Source organism: Orcinus orca, chromosome 7 (assembly GCF_937001465.1).
Source record: "Orcinus orca chromosome 7, mOrcOrc1.1, whole genome shotgun sequence".
In the NCBI taxonomy this organism is placed as follows: domain Eukaryota; kingdom Metazoa; phylum Chordata; class Mammalia; order Artiodactyla; family Delphinidae; genus Orcinus; species Orcinus orca.
In genome coordinates, this window is record NC_064565.1 from 14,247,839 (window position 1) to 14,270,360 (window position 22,522).

The 22,522-nt window shown below is 40.2% G+C and overlaps 1 protein-coding gene across 1 annotated transcript in view; it reads right to left on the reverse strand.

Moving 5' to 3' along the window:
- The window catches only part of CNTNAP5 (contactin associated protein family member 5), a 903,219-nt gene that overhangs the window by 433,397 nt on the left and 447,300 nt on the right, over positions 1–22,522 (reverse strand). Inside the window, exon 6 of the mRNA XM_033400123.2 lies at positions 20,210–20,394. Coding sequence (XP_033256014.1) covers positions 20,210–20,394 — 185 coding nt within the window. The remainder of the gene's footprint in view (positions 1–20,209; positions 20,395–22,522) is intronic.

A 22,522-nucleotide genomic window follows, 5' to 3' on the forward strand; every position in this document is an offset into this window, starting at 1 on the left:
ATTTCTTTTTAGCTCTGAATAATATTCCATTGTCTCTATGTAGCGCACTTTGTTTATACATTCACCTACTGAAGGACATCTTCGTTGCCTCCAAGTTCTGACAACTATGAATAATGCTGCTGTAAATATTCATGTTCGGGTTTTTGTGTGGACATGAGTTCTTATTCTTTTCTATAATTTATATAATTATATCACTATATATAATTTATATATAATGAAAATTTTATTCTTTTAATTTTTATGGCCATCTTCCTCAATTTTCCAAAAAAAATAATGTTGTACTTCACTCATCTGTGATTTAGGAAAATATTAGTCACGGGGCAATATTTGAAAAGGAGAAAAGAAAATAAAAAACCTTTCTTTTAAATAGCAAAAAAAAAAAAAAGCATTTGAAGGATCTGGGGTAGAGCCTTTTTTAAGTGAAATAGTATGGAGGATAGTATATATTATAAAACTGTAATTTCCCATTACATGAAAGGAGAGCAAAACTCTTTCTAGTCTGGGTAGAGGGTGTTAGGAGAAAATTGGCAGAGATAAGAGTTACATGGTGTGGGACCTGCTCTTTGGGTCTCTCTGGGAGATTGAAATTTGATGAGCTTTAGGTGAATGAGGATGGAGGCCACAAGATAGATTTTGGAAAACTCAGGGAGTTATTTCTCCCCTGATTCCTACAACAATGATGACTGTAAGCTTATTAAAGGGGCTTCAAATTCAGCATGGCCTCAGAACAAAACTTGGCTGGAAGACAGACAGGTTAGCAATGGCTATGAGAAGCAGCAACATGGAAGTTTCTGAGAGCTGCTTCTCAACGGCCTGATCACTGAAGCACTGTGTGAAGTAGGCTACTGAGGTCCCCAGGGCTGTGAGAGCAGGATGGGTAATATGGATGGACTGAGGATATAAGTGTGTCAAAGGCTGGTAGCTGATACGGAGGTCCAAGTGTCCGGGTGACTAGACCTCACAGGCTGAGCCCATTGCAGGTACCATGAACAGCAGCTACAGAGGCTGACACTTTACTCCCATGCTGGGCTATCCACAAGCCCGCAGGCTGTGATCTGCCCATGGAAACAAAAAGGAGGAGCAAGAAGAAACCCCAATATAACCCAGTATTTACACAATAGTACAGTTAAGTTTTAAATAGGCATTAACTAGTTATCATTCATCAACACGGTTAGATTTTTCTGCTATCAGGGGAAGCAGGGGCCGATAAGCATATTGAATTCAGGTAGGGAGAAGAAGCAAAATTGCATTTCTGCACATTTGAGTATGAGATTAGATTTTTAACCTGTTTTATATTTTAAATTTTTCATGTAGTTGAGAATATGAGGCTATAATTGTATTACTGAATTATAGATTTAGTTCATTATCAGATTAGTTAGAATGGAAAAACTTGCTTCATATATTACTGATTTTCTTTCCTGCGTATATAGTATTGATTTTTCTAAATAATTCATAAACACTTGTAGGCTATACTTGGTATATACCTACTAATTTTACATTAATAATTATATACATCAGATCATTTACATTCATAATTTTATCTGATTTATCAAAGTTCTGTGAACGAACATCAAAATCTTGCTCTTAACTATGTTTTTGTCCATCAAGCCATCCACACAAGGACCCCTGCTATGCATGACCTGGGATTGTCAAATGATTATAGCAAATGTTGGCAAAAATTGAATACTGATCATATTCAAGCTCTTCTGCTGAGTTCAGTTGGCATCTGAGTCTCACCCAAGTTCCCAACACCGGCTTTTCTCCTTGAACTCTGCCCATTAGTTTATTCTTCTAGCAACATAACTGGAAAACCAATAACCACCTCCTTCAGCCTTGCTCTTGGGCCTCTGAGTCCCAGAAAATGGCTTCTGAGTCCCTACAGCTCACGTCAGGACAGTGTCAGTCAACATCTAACCGCTAGAAATGAACTGTTCTGGTTTTTTGTATTTGATTGATATTTTATTTCATATATATATCTGTTTAGTATAGGTGTTTTTAATTAGAAACCACAACATTTAGTACTTTACAATAGCCTTTATCTTTTTATCTTAATTTTTAATTTCAGTGGTACTAATTTTTCTACCTCTGTTTTCAGTTTACATAAATTTAACTGGGTATCTTTGTCCCCAGTTCCAACTTTAAAAAAATAATCATTTTGGTGTTTTCTGCCATACATGTGTTAACTGAAAACCACATATCATATGACTGGTGTTTGTTTATTAAGCAAATATGAGACTACTTACCACTTGAGGGAATTTAGAAAAAAAATTTTAATAATGCTATATATATATCTTTTAATTTCTTTGTGGTTTTTTTGGCTCTTTGGGTCTTAGTTGAGGCACTCAGGGTCTTCGTTGAGGCGTGCAGGATCTTTCGTTGTGGTGCAGGCTCTTCATTGTAGCACGTGGGCTTCTCTCTAGTTGCGGCACGCGGGCTCTCTCATTGTGGTGCACGAGCTCAGTAGTTGTGGCACGTGGGCTTAGTTGCCCCACAGCATGTGGGACTTAGTTCGCTGACCAGGAATCGAACCTCTGTCCCCTGCATTGGAAGGTGCATTCTTTACCACTGGACCACCAAGGAAGTCCCTAGAAAACTTTCAAGTGTATTGCTATAATTATAAAGATGATCAATATTGCTTTATTCTACTGTGTTTGTTAATTTTTGATTATTGTCTCTTTTATGCTTTTTCCTATGTAGACTGTGTAATGTTTAGTCTTTTTTTTACATCTTTATTGGAGTATAATTGCTTTACAATGGTGTGTTAGTTTCTGCTATGTAACAAAGTGAATCAGCTATACGTACACATATATCCCCTTATCCCCTCCCTCTTGCATCTCCCTCCCACCCTCCCTATTCCACCTCTCTAGGTGGTCACAAAGCACCGAGCTGATTTCCCTGTGCTATGTGGCTGCTTCCCACTAGCTATCTATTTTACATCTGGTAGTGTATATATGTCCATGCCACTCTCTCACTTTGTCACAGCTTACCCTTCCCCCTCCCAGTGTCCTCAAGTCCATTCTCTACATCTGCATCTTTATTCCTGTCCTGCCCCTAGGTTCTTCAGAACCTTTTTTGTTTTTTTTAAGATTCCATATATATGTGTTAGCATACGTTATTTGTTTTTCTATTTCTGACTTACTTCACTCTGTATGACAGACTCTAGGTCCATCCACCTCACTACAAATAACTGACTTTCATTTATTTAGTCTTTCTAAAAAACTGACTTTGAAGATAATCCTGTGATTATCTAGCTTTTCAAACTACAGTTTTGGATTACTGTCTATGAAGCCCAGATTTTTTTTTTTCTCCAACCCCAACTTGTTTTGAATTTTGATTACTTAAAATATTATTATTATCAATTAATATGCACATTTATTTTTCTACTTTGAAACTCTTTTTTAAAGAAATTCTATTTTGTGGCAATTTGTTACAAAATTGCATAAATTTTTGAGCTGTATCAACATCCATCTTTAGCTTTTCACAGTGAAGTGGTTAGAATCACTGTTTCAGGAGCTTCTCTGGCTGGATTTAAAACCAGCTCTGCCCTTCTGTGGGACCTCGGGTAAAATACCTAACTGTTGTGTGATTCATTTTCCTCATACGTAAAATGAGGATAATGATAATACTGATCTCATGTAAACAATGTAGCTTGATTGGATTAATGTGAAAATTGAAAGATTTCCTACCAAGGACCTACTCTATAGCACAGGGAACTATATTCAATATCTTGTAATAATAACCTATAATGGAAAAGAATCTGAAAAAGAATAGATATATACAACAGATATATACATATGCACATATGTCTATATAGGAATCACTTTGCTGTACACCTGAAACTAACACATTGTAAATCAACTATACTTCAATTAAAAAAAAAAGATTTCCTACCCTGAGACATTTTGAAGGGCTCATGGCATGTAGCCTTTGCTGTTTGCAGGATTGTTCTTACCAGCAGCAATTTCTCAGTTAAGAGGTTCTTCCAAAACAGTGTTTTGCAGGCTTATTTTCAACAATTTCTGAATAAAAACTATATGGATATTAATTTTGCTAATATTTTACAGTCTGAAGTTTGCTATATTTTACACTGATGTTTTACATCAATAGCAACTACACTAAGTAACTTTTCTTTTTTTTTCATTTTAACATCTTTATTGGAGTACAATTGCTTTACAATGGTGTGTTAGTTTCTGCTTTATAACAAAGTGAATCAGTTATACATATACATATGTTCCCACATCTCTTCCCGCTTGCGTCTCCCTCCCTCCCACCGTCCCTATCCCACCCCTCCAGGCGGTCACAAAGCACCGAGCTGATCTCCCTGTGCTATGCGGCTGCTTCCCACTAGCTATCTACCTTACGTTTGGTAGTGTATATATGTCCATACCACTCTCTCGCCCTGTCACAGCTCACCCTTCCCCCTCCCCATATCCTCAAGTCCATTCTCTAGTAGGTCTGTGTCTTTATTCCTGTTTCACCCCTAGGTTCTTCATGACATTTTTTTTCTTAAATTCCATATATATGTGTTAGCATACGGTATTTTTTGAATTACTAAACAAATACACATTTTCTCTGAAGTCCTGTAGAAGTTTCCTTCTGGTTTTCAGATTTTCAGAACACTGGAACTAAATATGTTGTGTCCTCCTTTGAAAAGGTCCTTTGATCATTTCTAGCTTGATATTTATTTGAGAGGGAAAAGGAAAAAAGAAAAAGAGAGAGAACTTGCTAAAACTATCTGATCAGTATCTATTTTCAATGAATTTTTTCAAATTTAGGAAAACTGGTCATTGAACTGTTGAGTGTCAAATTCTGTGTAACTTGTTCTTTGGGTAGGAGGCATATTTCAGGCTCACGTTCTTCTGCATTCTTCTTACTCAGTTGGCATTCTAAAAAGTATTTTTTATTTTTGTTTATTTATTTGATTTCCTAAATGTCTAACCTAAAATTACAGAGCTTTTCTCAGTTACTTCAGTGGCTGTGTGGTATAAACTATTATCTTTAACATCTCACAAATATATCTCTATTGTGTTTATAATTGCTCCTGTACGTCCTTTAAACTTGAATGGGTCTCCTTGAATTAATCTTTGTTTTTAAGTCAACCCTAGCTGTATTCTACAAACCTCTTCATTTACTGATTTGTTTGTCTGGGACACTGACGATATGATTTTGCCTTTCCTTTGAGACTCAGGCATATTTCATCATGGGGCAGATACTGATGGTACTGAATAGACATTATATTTCAGGGCGCATCATTTGCATGAAGTAGCCCAAAGGCATTCAGTATATGCATCATAGAGCTGGAAATCCAGTTTCCATTAGATCATGGGCTCCTATAATACAAAATAGTTGTGACACTATAAGGGAACCAGATGCCCTGAGCCAGTTCTCTCCAGATAGCAATATGACAAATTCACATTTTTTTTAAAGTCCTGGCTTAAGGGACATCATCTCAATAATCCCTACCCCGATCAACAAATCTAAAGTTGCAACCTGTTTCCCTCAATCTTAGAATTCCCAATCCCATTACCTAGATCTATTTTTGTTCTTTCTATAGCCTTTGTCATCTTTCTTACTATGTAATTTATTTACTTGTTATGGGTATTGCTTATAGTTTGTCTCTCCTGCTAAAACACAAGCATCATAAGGGTAGGTGCTTGTTCTTTTCATGGACATATTCCAAGCACATAAAATGATGCCTGATACATAACAGATGCCAAATAAATATTTGTTGAATGTTTTGGTAAATCTCTCTAAAAAAAGTTTCTCAGGGACACAGACCACATCTTGTTCATTTTTGAATATTTAATGCAAGAGGTATGACTCAAACATAAGAGATTCGACAAATAATTGTTGAATCGGATCAAAAAAGAGCACTAGCAATTTACTTCTAAAACCGCTTTACCTTATTGTCCTTTTTTTGTCAATGTGGCTGCTTTCTTTTCTTACTTTTCTTATTTGTTTGCTCTTGGAAAATTGCATGGTGAACCTTTTATTGATCTTAGTGGTCAACAAAATCAGGTGTTAGATTGTAAAGTTTCACTGACAGTCTGAGTGTCTTGGTCCGTCTGGGAACCTGGAGGGTTTTCTGGTGTCACAGGTGGGCTCCAACTGCATGAATCCCAGGAGAAAACACACTTTGATGTTAAATGTATGAGGTCCTAGAAGCTGCCACTCTCTTTTCCTTTGATCTCATTCCTCTTCTATTGTCTGGAATTTGCTTGTCTCTTTTTCAGCCTTTGATGTTACTTCTCTGGCAATGAGTTCATTCCTCCTTATTGGTTTTTTTCTCTGGCCCTGTTTGAATTTGAGAGTCTTCTTGTTCTAAAGATTCCTTTTCCTGTCAGACTCGGATTTCTGATACATTTGAAGTTTCGCATTAGTGAATATTTGTCTCACTTTTGTTCTGATAGCCTATTTTGTAATGGAATATATATGAAAAAGGATCCAAATGGCTGTCTTTTTTTTTTTTTTCCACACTTTAAAACTTGCACCGGCTTGGTGTTTGTTGAATTATACATAGTGATCATGGCCTTTCTGGAGGAAGGCTGTCAAAGGTAGATGAATTTCTGCCATTTCAAATGAGACCAGAAATCCCAATTTTCTGATGGTACCTCTTGATTTTTAAATATTGGCCTGAATTCGAATAGTTAAAAAAAAATACTAAATGGGCTAAATAAGATGAGGGTAGTCCAAATTGCTCCCTGTGTGACCAGTTTTTGGCTTCTGCTCTACTGTTTGATTTGATCAATGACTCAGATTGGACTTTCTTTGGAACTTTTGATCTCTATAACTCTTAAGGGGTTGCAGTGCATATTATCTCTTATTTTTGTCCCTACTTTGGGATTATATATTGAGATGAGGTGACTTGTTTTCATATTTTCACTTCTTTATTCCTTCTATACCCTATTCTTTCACAAATTCCCAGTGTCCCTTTATTTCTGGATGATATAATTGTTCATTTCTGTTTTGGGAGGGAAAAGAGTAAGTGATATCTGACCCAGATGCAACCCTGCATTGAATAGGAGGAAGCATTGATCCTGACAGCCCTCCTTGTTTCCACAAAGCAACTCATTCACGGCCATGCTTCCTGCCTGCCTGTGTTCCGGGTCCACAGCTACCTACCTCCACCCTGGCTTTGGCTCCTGACCCAAGCCCAGCTGTTGCCCCTTACACTTCAGTTGAATTTGGCCTCAGCATCTCTCTTAGATAAGGTTTTCTTTTAGTAATAACAATAGTGGCATTTCAATAGGCACATGAAAACATGCTCAACATCACTAACTATTAGAGAAATGCAAATCAAAACTACAATGACGTACCACCTCACACCAGTCAGAATGGCCATCATCAAAAAGTCTACAAGTAATAAATGCTGGAGACAGTGTGGAGAAAAGGGAACCCTTCTACTCTGTTGGTGGGAATGTAAGTTGGTGCAGCCAATATTGGAAACCCCCAATTTCCAGCCAATGTTGGAACCCCCCCATAGTCTCTCAACTGTGGAAACAGTATGGAGCTTCCTTAAAAAACTAAAAATAGAACTACCATATGATCCAGCAATCCCACTCCTGGGCATATATCAAGACAAAACTCTAATTCAAAAAGATAAATGCAACCCTATGTTTATAGCAGCATTATTCACAATAGTCAAGATAAGGAAACAACCTAAATGTCCATCGACAGATGAATGGATAAAGAAGATGTGGTACATATATACAACGGAATATTACTCAGTCATAAAAAAGAATGAAATAATGCCATTTGCAGCAACATGGATGCAAGTAGAGATTATCATACTAAGTGAAGTAAGTCAGAAAGAGAAAGACAAATACCATATAATATCATATGTGGAATCTAAAAATCTAAAATATAACACAAATGTTTTAAAATATAAATTAGAAACAGACTCACAGACATAGAGAACTGACTTGTGGTTGCCAAGAGGGAGGTGGGGTGGGGGAGGGATGGATTGGGGGTTTGGGATGCAAACTATTATATAGAGAGTAGATATACAACAAGGTCCTACTGTACAGCACAGGGAATTCTATTCAATATCCTGTGATAATCCATAATGGAAAAGAATATTTATAAAAGAATATATATATAACTGAATCACTTTCCTGTACAGCAATAATTAACACAACATTGTAAATCAACTGTACTTCAGTAATTAAAAAAGAATAGTGGCATTTATGGACTAGTTTTATACAACGGGCCCTATGCTTAGGGCTTACTTTCACTATTTTTTTCTTTAACTTTTTAGCTAGATATTACTATTTGCTCCACTTGAAAGCTGATGAAAAAGATGGCATACAGAGGTTTAACAGCTTGACTAAGGCCTTAGAGCCAAGGGGTGCAGTTGTAGCCCCTCTGGTCCTACACACACTGCCTCGCCTCCAGCAACTTCTATTCCAGTTCCACTGAGGAACCATCTATCTCCTTGAAGACCAGGGTGAACAACTGGTCTTGGTTGGCCTGAAACTTTCTCATTTTTAAAACTGAAAGTCCCAGGCTCACTGACACACTATGCCCCTAACCTAGGCAGCCTGGCATGCACTCGGTGAGCCTTCTGCTGTTCCCACTATGGGGAAGCAAAGGAGACGTGGTGGACAGTTATAGTAGTGGAAACCCCCAATAGTTTCTCAATGGCATAAATCAGCCCCTCCTATTTCCTCTGCCAGAGCCACCCAATGCTCTCTACCTACTAGCAGGTTTCACACCAGGGGCTGGATTCAGACCATCTTTCTAATTCTTACCGTGAGCGCTGGTCCTGGCTGAAATCTGGTCCATTGCTAGTCTAGGGTTCATTTCTCTAAATGGATATCTTTTTACAGATTCACAGACACCAGAGTCTGAAACAGCCTGATTGGTTCAGCACATATTTATTTATTCATTTTTGTCTGAATCAATTTACAAAATTTTAACCTTAGGTTAATTGGACAATTCCCTGGTGGTGCAGGGGTTAAGAATCCACCTGCCAGTGCAGGGGACATGGCTTCGAGCCCTGGTCCAGGAAGATCCCACATGTCACGGAGCAGCTAAGCCCATGCGCCACAACTACTGAAGCCCACATGCGTTGAGCCCGTACTCCGCAACAAGAGAAGCCACCACAATGAGAAGGCTGCGTGCGCACCGCAATGAAGAATAGCCCCTGCTCGCTGCAACTAGAGAAAGTCCGTGTGCAGCAACAAAGACCCAATGCAGCCAAAAATAAATAAATAAATTAATTAATTAATTTTAAAAATTGGATAATGGGGTAAATCATGTATATTTCAGCATTCAAGCAAGAACTCATTGGAAATTCTAACTTCAGTGTATCCCCACCCCCTACATTCAGGTTAGAAGGGCACCTGCGGTGGAACTGACACCCTAGAGAGCCCCCCTCTGACCACCCTCTGGTCACATCCTGTGTCATGGGGGTGGTGTTTGCAAACCAAGGGGAAATGACGATAGGAAGCTGTCATCACCCTCCTAAACTTAGTCTTCCTACCCAGCTCCCCAGTTTCCTGCCTGAACAGCTCTGAAACAGCTTCAAGGGCCTGAACTATTCTCTCCACTGTCCGTCCTCCTGAGGATGGACCACGGACCCATACACAGGTCCCAGGAGTGGCCAAGGGGGTTTCCACTGTAGACAGGGCTTGGACATGTGGGATGTTCATTTGTCAAAGAAGGAAGTAGAACAGATTTTATTCAACTGTTTGTTAGCTTATTTGTAACTTTTGACTCTCTCCTCAGGCCCTATGAGTATTCAAGTGGGGCCTTTATAATATTTTATTGATAATGACAATCATTTAGCCTAAGTTCACCCGGCCTCAGAATGTCTTATTAAATAGTTAAAACCTACCACCACACCCCTAACTGCGGCTAAAATAATACTATAAGGAATTTTATCAAGTGTTCTTTTACTTCCTCTTAATAAAAACAATATTTGGGGTATAATACTGGAATTGGCATATCCCCCTCATCATGTTCTACACAATTAGTTTACTTTACAATATGTACATCTCACTGTTATAAAACTTGGAGAAACATGCATTTAGCAAGTTCACAGATCAAAAAATTTTAAATTTAAAACTAGACAGAAAAATGGCACCAAGGAATGTGGTTTCAAGTCTTATATACATGCAGAGGCCAGGATAAGGACCACAGCCTGTGCTTGGATCTTGAGAGATTATCCCTCCTTCAGAGAGAAACGCTGTCCCCAGAATGACTTCCAGTGATCGGCTATGCATACCTAGACTCAAATCCTATTTCTGTTACTCGATGACTTGAGGAATAGGAATGGGAGGGTCATTAGTCACTCTTGTCTTTTATGTCTGTGATATAGAATGTAATAATCTCCCTCACTAGGCTGCTTGAGGGACTCAACAAAATCACAAAATAGGAGCTTGGTTGTTTTCTTCCATTGTTTCCCCTTATTTCCACTTTGCACCTACTTATTTCCCTTTTCCTTATTTTATTTTCTTCCATTTATTTCTCTCTTTCTACCGTAGTCTTTCAACTGAGTTTCCCACCAACCCCCCCAATAAAGGACCAATAACAATTATACTACCACATGTTATGATCTGCAAAACAGTTACCCTCGTGATCTGTAGTTATTTTGATCACCCAATGAAAAGTTGTATTATGTCCAGCTAGTCCTTTAATCATGTCTGAGCTCCAAGAGGAGGTCCATTAGGGCAGTACTAAGCCAAAGTAAGGGCAGCAATAGGTGGTCTCTGACTATGGTGACCCATCAGGAACGCCTTATGGGAAGAAAAGTAGGGTGTAAATTGGTATCTTTATAATGCACAGAAATACACTTTTAAAATTTACTTAACAAATATTTATTGAGTGTGTATTATGTACCAGATACAAATCTACAGAAATAGAGTAAAAAAGATAATCTTGACCCTTATGATGAGCTTTAGTTCTATGGCTGGGCTGGGGATGAAGAGATAGACAATTAAAAATAAGTAAATTTTGGGACTTCCCTGGTGGTGCAGTGATTAAGAATCCGCCTGCCAATGCAGGGGACATGGGTTCAAGTCCTGGTCCGGGAAGATCCCACATGCTGTGGAGCAGCTAAACCAATGTGCCACAACTGCGGAAGCCCCCTTGCCTAGAACCTGTGCACTGCAACGAAGAGTAGCCCCCACTCACTGCAACTAGAGAAAGCCCATGCACAGCAACAAAGACTCAACGCAGCCAAAAATGAATAACTAATTTTTTTTAAAAGTATATTTTATATACAAAATAGATAACCTACAAGGACCTATACGGAACTATACTCAATATTTTGTAATAACTTATAAGGGAAAAGAATCTGAAAAAGAATTAGCACAACACTCTAAATCAACTGTAAGTCAATAAAACAATAAAGTATACAATATGATGAAAACAATAAATAAGTAAAATAAAATTTTTCAACTTCAAAAAAAAGAATATATATATGTATAACTGAATGACTTTGCTGTACACCTGAAGCTAACACAACACTGTAAATCCAACTAACTTGTTTTTTACTTCAACTAAAAAAATTAATTTAAAAACATATTATAAAGTGACAAGTGTTTTTGAAGAAACACTATGAATAAAAATAAATTAGAGGATGTGATTTTAGAAGTAAACGTAAGGAATACCTTTTAAAGTCATGTATTCATTCTATTGCCTCAGTTCTTTCTTAAAGTACTTTTTTTGCGTGTGGTACAAAATTCAAAATGTTTCAGAAGAGTACACAGCAAAGAATAAAGTTTTTTTCTTTGTTGACCCCACTTTCTTCTGATCTGCTTATCCGTATCCTTCCAGAGATTTCTGTGGGTCTATGCACTTTCAAGTCTATATATTCTTTTCTATTTTTTTAAACACAGATACTGTTTACACTGCATTGCACACTGATTTTCCTTTTCATTGAACAATTTATACTGGAGATGGTTCCACATCAGAACATATAGGGCTCCCTCATTCTTCTTAATGGAAGCATAATACTTCTGCTCAGGTTTGTCAAGCACACACACAAAACAAGGTGAGTCCAAGGCCAAGGCCTGGCGGATACACATAGAGATAAAGGAGCCACTGTGAGATTCCGATGATGTGTGCCTTAGACAGTAAAGGGAAGAGTAGACAAATAGTACATCTCCCATGGCCCCTGCATCCCACACACCAACACAGAGGACACTAAGTATGAGGGCAGATGACCACAAGGTGAGTTGTGAGAGTCTTTATTGCTATAGATCTAATTCTAGACTTTGGCTTGAAACTGAGCAGGACCTTGTGAGGCTCCTGGGCACAAAAGACTTTCTGTGTCCCCCCATTTCTTGATTATAGGAAATAAGCTTATTTCAGCCTCCATGACCTTCCCTGAGTTCCAATGGGCGGTTCAAACAGTTACTAATGAGGGAAGGGAGGGGATGCAGAGACGAGGGAGGAGTAGTCAAGAAACAATAGTGCAGCCTTGGGGTAGGATCCTGGTACCCCCAAGGGGTACACACAACAATATCTTTGAGCTGTTCTGCAGATACTGAAACCTCCACCAGTTGGGAGAAGGTAACTGTCTGCTGCCCACAAGCACGCAGACCCCAGACCTGTTGGAACCAGAAGGTTGATGATGCCGACTCCCAATTACCTCACCACCAACCAATCAGAAGAATGTCCATGAGCTGTTCACTCTCTCCTTTTTGAACCATTACTATAAAACTCCTCACTACCCCCTCCAGGTTGGGACACACGGTTTTGAGGGCATAAGTTTGCTGTGTCCCCCTTTGCCTGGCAGAGCAATAAAGCTATTCTTTTCTACTTCACCCAAAACTCTGTCTCCGAGATTTAATTTGGTGTCGGGGTACAGAGGCCAGATTCAACATCAGGCTAAGCAATTCTATGTGATGCAACTCTATTCTAAGCATGCAGGACAGAAAGCCTCATGCCTCCGCAGAACTTAGGGGGTGTCAAGAAACTGTATCAGGACAGTGTGGTATGGGGCCAGGAGGCAGGTGGCGATGGCCTTGGAGCCGCTAATTGCAGGCCTCCATCCTCTTGTGTCTCAGGAAGATGACAAGGTGTCTTGTCAAGACTCAGATCAGCTGTGGGGCATGGCTTTGGCTGTCTGGCCAAAGTGGACAGCGTGAGGTCACTGGGACACTCTGGCAGAGACGTTTCCTTACAGGGATTACCATAATTTTTAATTAACCTCCTTTGATGGACTTTTGGGCCATCTTCCAATCTTTTGTTATTCCTAACATATACCCCTTTCTACACATTTGCTTATAATTGTAGGATATATTCCTAGAAACAGAATTGTTGGATTGAAGAGCACTTGTTTCCATTTTGAAGATGTTGCCCTTTCTTTAATATTGTATTAATTATAGTCTCACTAACAATAGATTAAATAGTTCTGGTTCCTTCATATCCATGCCAACATTATAAATTTTGTGTTCCCTGAAGTCTAAGTTTAAAATATTGTTGTAGTGTGAATTTGCATTCTTTCTTCTAATGAGTGAAGTTGTGCATCTTTTTATATATCTGAGAGTAATCTGTATTTTTTATATATTCATGTTCTTTACCTATTTTTCCATTGAGTTACCTTTTTAAAAATTATTTGTGGGGGCTTCTTATTCATTAATTAAATTTTGAAATACTTTTCCAAGTTCTTGGGAGGATGATATCATTCTGTCTGTATTTTTTTGTGGAATTGCATGTGGTTTTTAAAATATTTTATACGTACAAAATTTTTCTTATATTTTATTTCCAGGTTTCTAAACTTTATGTCATACTTAGAAGGACCTCCAACAATCTTTGATTATAAAAGTATTATCTAGGGAATTCCCTGGCTGTGGAGTGATTAGGACTCAGTGAGCTCACTGTGGGGACCTGGGACGATCCCTGGTCAGGGAACTAAGATCCTGCAAGTGTGGCCAAAATAAAATAAAATAAAAGCACAACCTCATATTTTCTTTAAAACTTCAATAAAACTTATATTTGAAGATGTACATGTATTTTAAATGCTTAGAGTGTTTAGTTTAATATAGCTTTTTCTTACCAAGAATTCTTATTAAATATATTTGTTTTAAAAAAGTGTCTTTTTAGTATTTATAACATAAATCACATAGTTATTTATTTATTTATTTTTGGCTGCGTTGTGTCTTCATTGCTGCATGCGGGCTTTCTCTAGTTGCAGCGAGCAGCGCCTACTCTTCATCATGGTGCACGGGCTTCTCATTGCGGTGGCTTCTCTTGTGGCAGAGCATGGGCTCTAGGGGCGAGGGCTTCAGAAGTTGTGGCACGTGGATTCAGTAGTTGTGGCTCATGGTCTCCAGAGCACAGGCTCAGTAGCTGTGGTGCACAGGCTTAGTTGCTCTGCGGCATGTGGGATCTTCCCAGACCAGGGCTCAAATCCATGTCCCCTGCATTGGCAGGCGGATTCTAAACCACTGCACCACCAGGGAAGTCCCAAATCACATATTTTAAAAATATGTTTTTAATAGTTTTGATACTGGTAAGGTGCCTATGTTAAAAAGGATAACTGAGCACTCTTGATAAGAAACGAATGCTCGGGGTGACCTTCAAGATGGCAGAGGAGTAAGACATGGGGATCAGCTTCCTCCCCCAAAATACATCAAAAATACATCTACATGTGGAACAACTCCTACAGAACACCTACTGAACGCTGGCAGAAGACCGCAGGCTTCCCAAAAGGCAAGAAAATCCCCATATACCTGGGTAGGGCAAAAGAAAAAACAGAGACAAAAGAATAGGGATGGGATCTGCACCTCTGCGAGGGAGCTGTGAAGGAGGAAAAGCTTCCATACACTAGGAAGCCCCTTCACTGGCAGAGATGGGGGGGAAGCTTTGGAGCCATGGAGGAGACCGCAGCAACAGGGGTGTGGAGGGCAAAGCAGAGATTCCCACACAGAGGATTGGTGCCAACCAGCACTCACCAGCCTGAGAGGCTTGTCTGCTCAACCACTGGGGTGAGTGGGGGCTGGGAGCTGAGGCTCAGGTTTCAGAGGTCAGATCCCAGGGAGAGGACTGGGGTTGGCTGCGTGAACACAGCCTGAAGGGGGCTAGTGTGCCACAGCTAGCCAGGAGGGAGGCCAGGAAAAAGTCTGGACCTGCCTAAGAGGCAAGAGACTATTGTTTCAGGGTGCGCGAAGAGAGGGAATTCCTTTCCCATGGGCCCACAGAAGGCAGAGCACCACCTAAGCGAGCTCCAGAGATGGGCGTGAGCTGCAGCTATCAGCTCAGACCCCAGAGACGGGCGTGAAATGCTAACGCTGCTGCTGCAGCCGCCAAGAAGCCTGTGTGCAAGCACAGGTCACTATCCACACCCCGAGGGAGCCTGTGCAGCCTGCCACTGCCCGGGTCCCATGACCCAGGGACAAGTTCCCCGGGAGAACACACAGTGTGCCTCAGGCTACTGAAACATTAAGCCAGCCTCCACTGCCGCAGGCTTGCCCCACATTCCAATTATAACTACCATAGGCCTCCCTTCCCCCTGACCTGAATGAGCAAGAGCCCCCAGATCGGCTGCTGCTTTAACTCTGTCCTGTCTGGGCAGGAACAGATGCCCTCAGGTGACCTACACACAGAGGTGGGGCCAAAACCAAAGCTGAACCCCAGGAACTGTGCGAACAAAGAAGAGAAAGGGAAATCTCTCCATACAGCCTCAGGAGCAGCGGATCAAATATCCACAATCAACTTGATGTACCCTGCATCTGTGGAATACCTGAATGGACAATGAATCATCCTAAAACGGTGGCAGTGGACTTTGGGAACAACTGTAGAACTTGGGGTTTGCTGTCTGTGATCAAGTAATCAAACTTTGCTTAAAGGGAGAAAGGTGCAGCCGCACAGCACAGGGAGATCAGCTCGGTGCTTTGTGACCACCTAGAGGGGTGGGATAGGGAGGGTGGGAGGGAGGGAGACGCAAGCGGGAAGAGATATGGGAACATATGTATATGTATAACTGATTCACTTTGTTATAAAGCAGAAACTAACACACCATTGTAAAGCAATTATATTCCAATAAAGATGTTAAAAAAAAATCAAACAAATGCTGGAGGGGATGTGGAGAAAAGGGAACCCTCTTACACTGTTGGTGGGAATGTAAATTGGTGCAGCCACTATGGAGAACAGTATGAAGGTTTCTTAAGAACTAAAAATAGAGTTGCCATATGATCCAGCAATCCCACTCCTGGAAATATATCTGGAGAAAACTCTAATTCGAAAAGATACATGCACCCCAATATTTATAGCAGCACTATTCACAATAGACAAGACACAGAAGCAGCAATCTAAATGTCCATCAACAGATGAATGGATAAAGAATATGTGGCATATATATATATATATATATATATATACACACACACACCCCGACACAAACATACATACATACAATGGAATACTATTCAACCATAAAAAAGAATAAAATAATGCCATTTGCAGCAACATGGATGGACCTAGAGATTGTCATACTAAGTGAAGTCAGACAGAGAAAAACAAAACTCATATGATATCGCTTATATGTGGAATCTAAAATATGACACAAATGAACTTATTTACAAAACAGAAACAGACTCACAGACATAGAGAACAAACTTATGGTTACCAAAGGGGAAAGGTGGGGGAGGGATAAATTAGGAGTTTGGGATTAACATATACACACTACTATATATAAAACAGACAAACAACAAGGAACTACTGTATAGCACAGGAAACTATATTCTATATCCTGTAAATAAACCATAATGGAAAAGAATATGAAAAAGCATATATATATATATATATATATATATAAATAAAACTGAATCACTTCGCTATACAGCAGAAACTAACACTACATTGTAAATCAACTATACTTCAATAAAAAAACAGACCTTAGATTCAGATTCAGATATCCTCTTTAGCAGTAAGGGTGTTCATATTGTTTCTGGGTGACTGAAGTAAGGAAATTTTACTTCCCAGGTTTGTGCACCTACTTAGTGGTAAAGTGGCAATTGCGACCCAGGATTCCTGTCCCTGGTGCCCCTTTCTCTCCACACAGCCTTGAAGGTGAATCTTCAAAGGCTGGAGAGCTCCAGTTGTTCGAGAGACTTCTCCCAACACCTACCTCTCCTGTTCCAGTGCAGCCAATGTCAATGTCACTGTTATCATCAGTCTGTCTTCTTTTATGTTCATAGGAACAAGCTGGCTGCACACTTTGGAAGGGGCTTGGATTCTCTGAAGCAGAGTTTGCTTCATAGGAACATTTCAAGGTGTTTTCCCCCCCTCCCCCAGGAAACACTTCTTACAAGGCACCAAAAAATTTAGACATTTCTAGAAGAAATCTGTTCCAACTTCACAAATTCAGTGACATCTTTGGATGTCTTTCCCTAAATGCTGACATTCACTTTAATGGCACTCAGCTGTGATTCCATACAGATCATCTACACTGGAGACCACAGGTAGTGATAACTTGAAAACAAATGTTGAATCAGGCAACTGGGTGAATTTTAGAATCACCTCTCAAGTTATTAGAGGTCAAGTATATGGGGACCTAATGAAACTTCATGATGGTTTTGTGTTATTTATTGTCCTCAAGTTCCTAAACGATATCTCTTTGCTTTAAGATAATTTCAATATTGTTTTTACAATCACTTAAACAAATAAGAATAATTGATACTCATAGATTTCCAGTTATCAGCAACTAAAAAAAAGCCAAAAAAAACTGCCTGGTATTTTGCATCCTGAGTCAAAGAGTGACAGATTCTCTTTTGAAGTTAATGAATGGCATATCTTATCAACAGTATGCTAAAGTAAGATTAGGATCCAAAGAGGAGATCTTTCTTACAGTTCATGATAGAGATTGGAAAAAAGTCAGATCCTAAGTTTTCAATGATTCATCTCCACCTCCACTGTTCCTGTATGTATCCACTAGTGATTGACTTTGTCTCCTAACAGGGTTTCTAACCATCTGTCCAGCAACATGCTCCGCCTACCTATAGACAGATCTAAACTACAGAGTAGTTTCAGAGTAACCTTTAGAGTAACTGCTCTAAAATAGTTGTTCTCAGACAGTAGGGTGCATCGGAGTCTTCTGGAGGAGTTTTAAAAACCAATGATTGAGCCCCTCCCCCTGAGTTTCTGATTCTGTAGGTTTGGATAGGACCTGTGTATTTTCATTTCTAACAAATTTTGATGGGGTGCTAATTGTACTGGCCCCTGAAACACATGTTCAGAATGACTCCTCTAAAACGTAAGTCTGCCCATGTCACTACTCTGCAAAAAATCCTTCAGTGGCTCCTTTTCCCCCACAGTTTAAGCTCCTTAACATGGGTCACAGGGTCCATCATTACCTGGGTCTTCCCTAATTCTTACGTTTTATCTCTCACTGCCTCAAGTGGTGTGTTGATACAGGTTTAAAATCTGGCTGTTCAGGGTGTGACGCACACACACAGACACACAGACTCATCTCTGTATATGTATGTGTGTGGGCACACACATGCATTCAGACATTAGGTCATTTTACCGATATAAGCGATGTGTAGACACAATTTACAAATAATAATAAAATATACAATAAACTGTATTATAAATTCCATAAAACCAATTGATTTTTATAGAATGCTTTCGTTGATTTTTCACTGAACTCTTTTATCTGTAATCACACAGTCTCTTGTCACTTATTCTTTTTTTTTTCTTAATTTTGTAAAACAACATAGATATAAAAAGTATTCTTAACACACAGGCTGGAGAAAACAGACTTCAAGCCAGACTTGGTCACCAGGCTGTAGTTTGCCTATCCCTGGTCTAGACAATCAACAAAACAATAAATCAAACCCTGACTTATAGGATTTACCAATATCCATGGTGTAAATATCTCCGCTATGATGGATTTCAAACCATCAAACAGATGTCACAAAATATGGAATTGGAAAGAGATGCACTGTAGCAATCCAATATAGTGTATTTCCACCACACAGATACAACAGAAGTAAAAAAAAACCTCAAATACATATAGATAGATGCATAGAGAGACACATAGACAGATAGATAGAATAAAATAAAGTAACTAGGCATCAATGAATTTAGTACATTTTAAAAATACTTCGATGGATTATAAGTTTAAATAACTGGGGTTTTCATAATGGCTGTATTTACCAGCCAGCTTCCAAACTTCCTGAAAATCTACCAGCTGGCCTTCATGAGTCAGTACCAGCTGGCCCTCACACACCATTGCCGGACGATTGTTTCAAATCCCATAGATACTGGACTGTGACATTTCATGCCCCGTACCCTGCACAGGGTCCTCTCTGACCTGGCCTGCCTTTTTCACCTTTCTCATCAGGCTAACCCTTCTCTCCTTTCAAGACTTAGCAGCATCTCCTGCTGGAAGCCTTCCACCCGCATTCAAGGTTGAGCCAAGCGCTCTGTGCCTAGGATCCCGCAGTGCCCAGTGCCGCTCTCCAAGGTAGCTTTCACCTCCTTGTTCTGCAGTGGGTGTTCCAGGCCTGACTCTGCTATTAGACTGTAAGCATCTCCAACTCAGGGACTCTGCTTTAGTCATCTCTGATTGGTATTGCCTAGAAGAGAGCCTGGTATACAGTGGGAGCACAATATATACTTCTTGAACTGAACTACTAGCAAAGATGGTTAAATCTTGGCTGCTAGTCTTGCAAAACTTCTGACCAATACACAAGGACAGTTCGTTCTTTCTTGCTCTTTTGTAGAACTAACTGTCCTTGTGTATTGGTCAGAAGTCTGCATAGGAATGAAGGTGAAAAACAAGAGCCTATCATGCAGATTTTCAATTTCTTTGGATTTTATTATTTATTTTATTAAGGTATAATTGACCTAAAATTTTATATTAATATAATTTCTGTATTTTCCATGACCTCGGCTAACTGAAGCTGATTTTCGAAAAAGGAATTACTGAATGTAAGCAAGAGACTAGATGTGATACAGGAAAGCTACCAGAAAAAAAAAAAAAAAGAAGTTTTAAAAAGTAAAAAGGAGGCTTGCTGATTTTAAAGTGCACACAATTAGCTGATGCCTTGCAAGGCGTTTCTCTAGGCTCACAGCTCAGACTCTCTCCGTGGACTCCCCAGTGGTTGGCTGACTGGGCTTAGAGCAAGGGGAAGAGAAGCCCCAGGGTAAGATCTGTCAGGGGCCCACATCTTCTCACTTGCTCTTTTGCTACCTGATTTTCTTACTGATCACGAGCAAGGGGCTTGGGGGTCTGCAGGGAGAATCAACTCACCTCATAGTCGATGTCTAAGGCATCCGCCTCGCCCTTGGTCCGGAAGTGCTGTGTGTGCCGGTCCACAGTGAAGTTCACGTGCTTGCCGACCCGCTCGAGAAGGACGGAGTGCCAGTGCTGGTCATCCAGGAGGCTGCCCAGGGTGGCCGAGGGGGGGCTGCTGCTGAGCCGAGGTTTGCTGTCATCTGTGAAGGGGATAGAACACGGGATGGCTCTGTGCCCAAGGGCAGCCTGAAGCACTAGAACGTTCTGCTAGCAAGTCCAACTCTCTCTATCCAAAGGTAAAGGATGATTCCCTGTCTGCAGACCCAGAACTGTGCTGGGCTTGGGAAGGAATACCAACATTTTCCCACAGATTGCAGGACCAAAATCTCAGTCAACTGATACACACACCCCCTTCTACACGTGAAATGACATGTTAGGACTTGTGTGATTAAATAATAAGAGAAACCATATCCTGATGGCCATATGAATGATATTGAAAATAGGACTTGTCACATTTAGAAACAATACATATTCTTTGCATGTGAATGGCTCTTGAAAGGAGAAAGTGAATCTTTAGCTGTGTTTTGGAAGAAGAGTGAATGCTGGAGAAGTAGAGGGAAGACCGTGGCCCCAATGAGTTGGGTAGATTTGTGGGCGAAGGCAACAGGGAGGAATTAATCATTTTAGCTGCCATTTTCAAATGCCTACTCTATCAAGGGCACTTAACTAGGGATTTTATAACCTCCAAGTCTGATGCTCTAAGACAAAATGATTACCTGCATTTGACAAATTAGGAAACTGAGGTCCAGTGAGGGTAAGCATGCCTAGGTAGAGATGCAGCCAGCGTTCAGATCCAGGTCTCGACCCTTTTGACTGACCAGGGCAAGGGTCCTATGATTCACCCTAAACTGAGCTTGGAAGATACCCCTTGGGAGAATGTGAGAGATTCCGGTGGAAAGGTACATTTTTCAATCAAGTCTGCCCGTTTCCCCTCCTGTCTCTCCTCCAATTTTATGGACTTCCTGCCTGTATCCTTCTGTCAAAAAGATTAAAGCTTTTTTTTTTTCTTTGTTCTTTTATCCTGTAGAATGGCTTAGCCTTAGCAAAATGAACAGCTCAATGCAACTAATTTTACTTACATGTAAACCTCCCAATTTTTGAATATTTTATGCATTCGGTACCCTTAGTAACTGAAAGCTAAATGTCTCTCTTCTCTCTCCTAAGACATGTTTTACAGAACAACTGCAGCAGCCTGCTCCGTGGTGCGGCATTTAAGGGGCTGGAGCTGCCATTTCCACTGTAGGCTGCTCACTCCTACCTCCATTATGGCCCCAAGTCACTGCTTCCTGCATGAAATAACACTTTGTTGCTTCCTATGGGGGTTGGGGGGAGGCACCCAGATGATTGTAATTGAAAAATAAGAGCTGATGAGTTCATAGCTGCCTTCAATTGATTTATTCATTGACATATTGATTTGTTCCACATCTTTTGAGTTCTTAAAATGTGTCAAATTATGCAAATACATTAATAGATCTTTTTCTTTCTCCCTCACCTCTCTCCCTCCCTTCCTTCCCTCTTTCCTTCTCTCTCTCCTCCTTTCCTTCTTCCTTCTTTCCTTCCTTCTTCCTTTCCTCCCTTCGTCGTTCCTTCCTTCCTTCCTTCCTCCCTTCCTTCCTTCCTCCCTCCCTTCCTTTCATCCTTCCATCCATCTACAAAAAGGTGTTGATATCTACCTGACTTGCTTACAGTGACAAATGATGTATACAGGAGATACAGAGTTAAAAGGCACACTTCCCTCTCTGAAAGTTTTAATGTGGAGACTCAATAAGTGAACTGATAAAAAGCATGCTGCTGGTATTAACAGCAGTTAATGCAGGGAGCCATGGAAATGCAGGGTAGGGAGCTGTGGAGGCCGCTTTACAAAGCGGGCCTGATATTTGGCCAGAACAAGAAGCATTGCTACCCAGCCGGGAGAAGCACATGCCAAGGTTGGGGGTACAGGGGAACACCTAAAGGGATTCCACGCAGCAGAGTGCCATGACCACGTGGGGCTGGCTTATCCCACCCAGGACCAGTGTGCTAGTGTGAGCTAGGTTACAGCCTGTGTTTACTTTTAAGAAATGGGAGCCACTGGTCAATTAATAAATCAGGGATTACTGACTCAGATTAACATTTTAAGAAGGTTATTTTGACAGCTGTATGGGAATTTGATGAGAAGGCAAGGCTGCCAGAAAAACTGGCAGTCATCTAGATGGGGGACGAGGGGCTTAGGTAAAGAGAGCACAGGAGGATGGATTTTCAGCCAGCGAGAAGGTGTTGGCGTGTGGT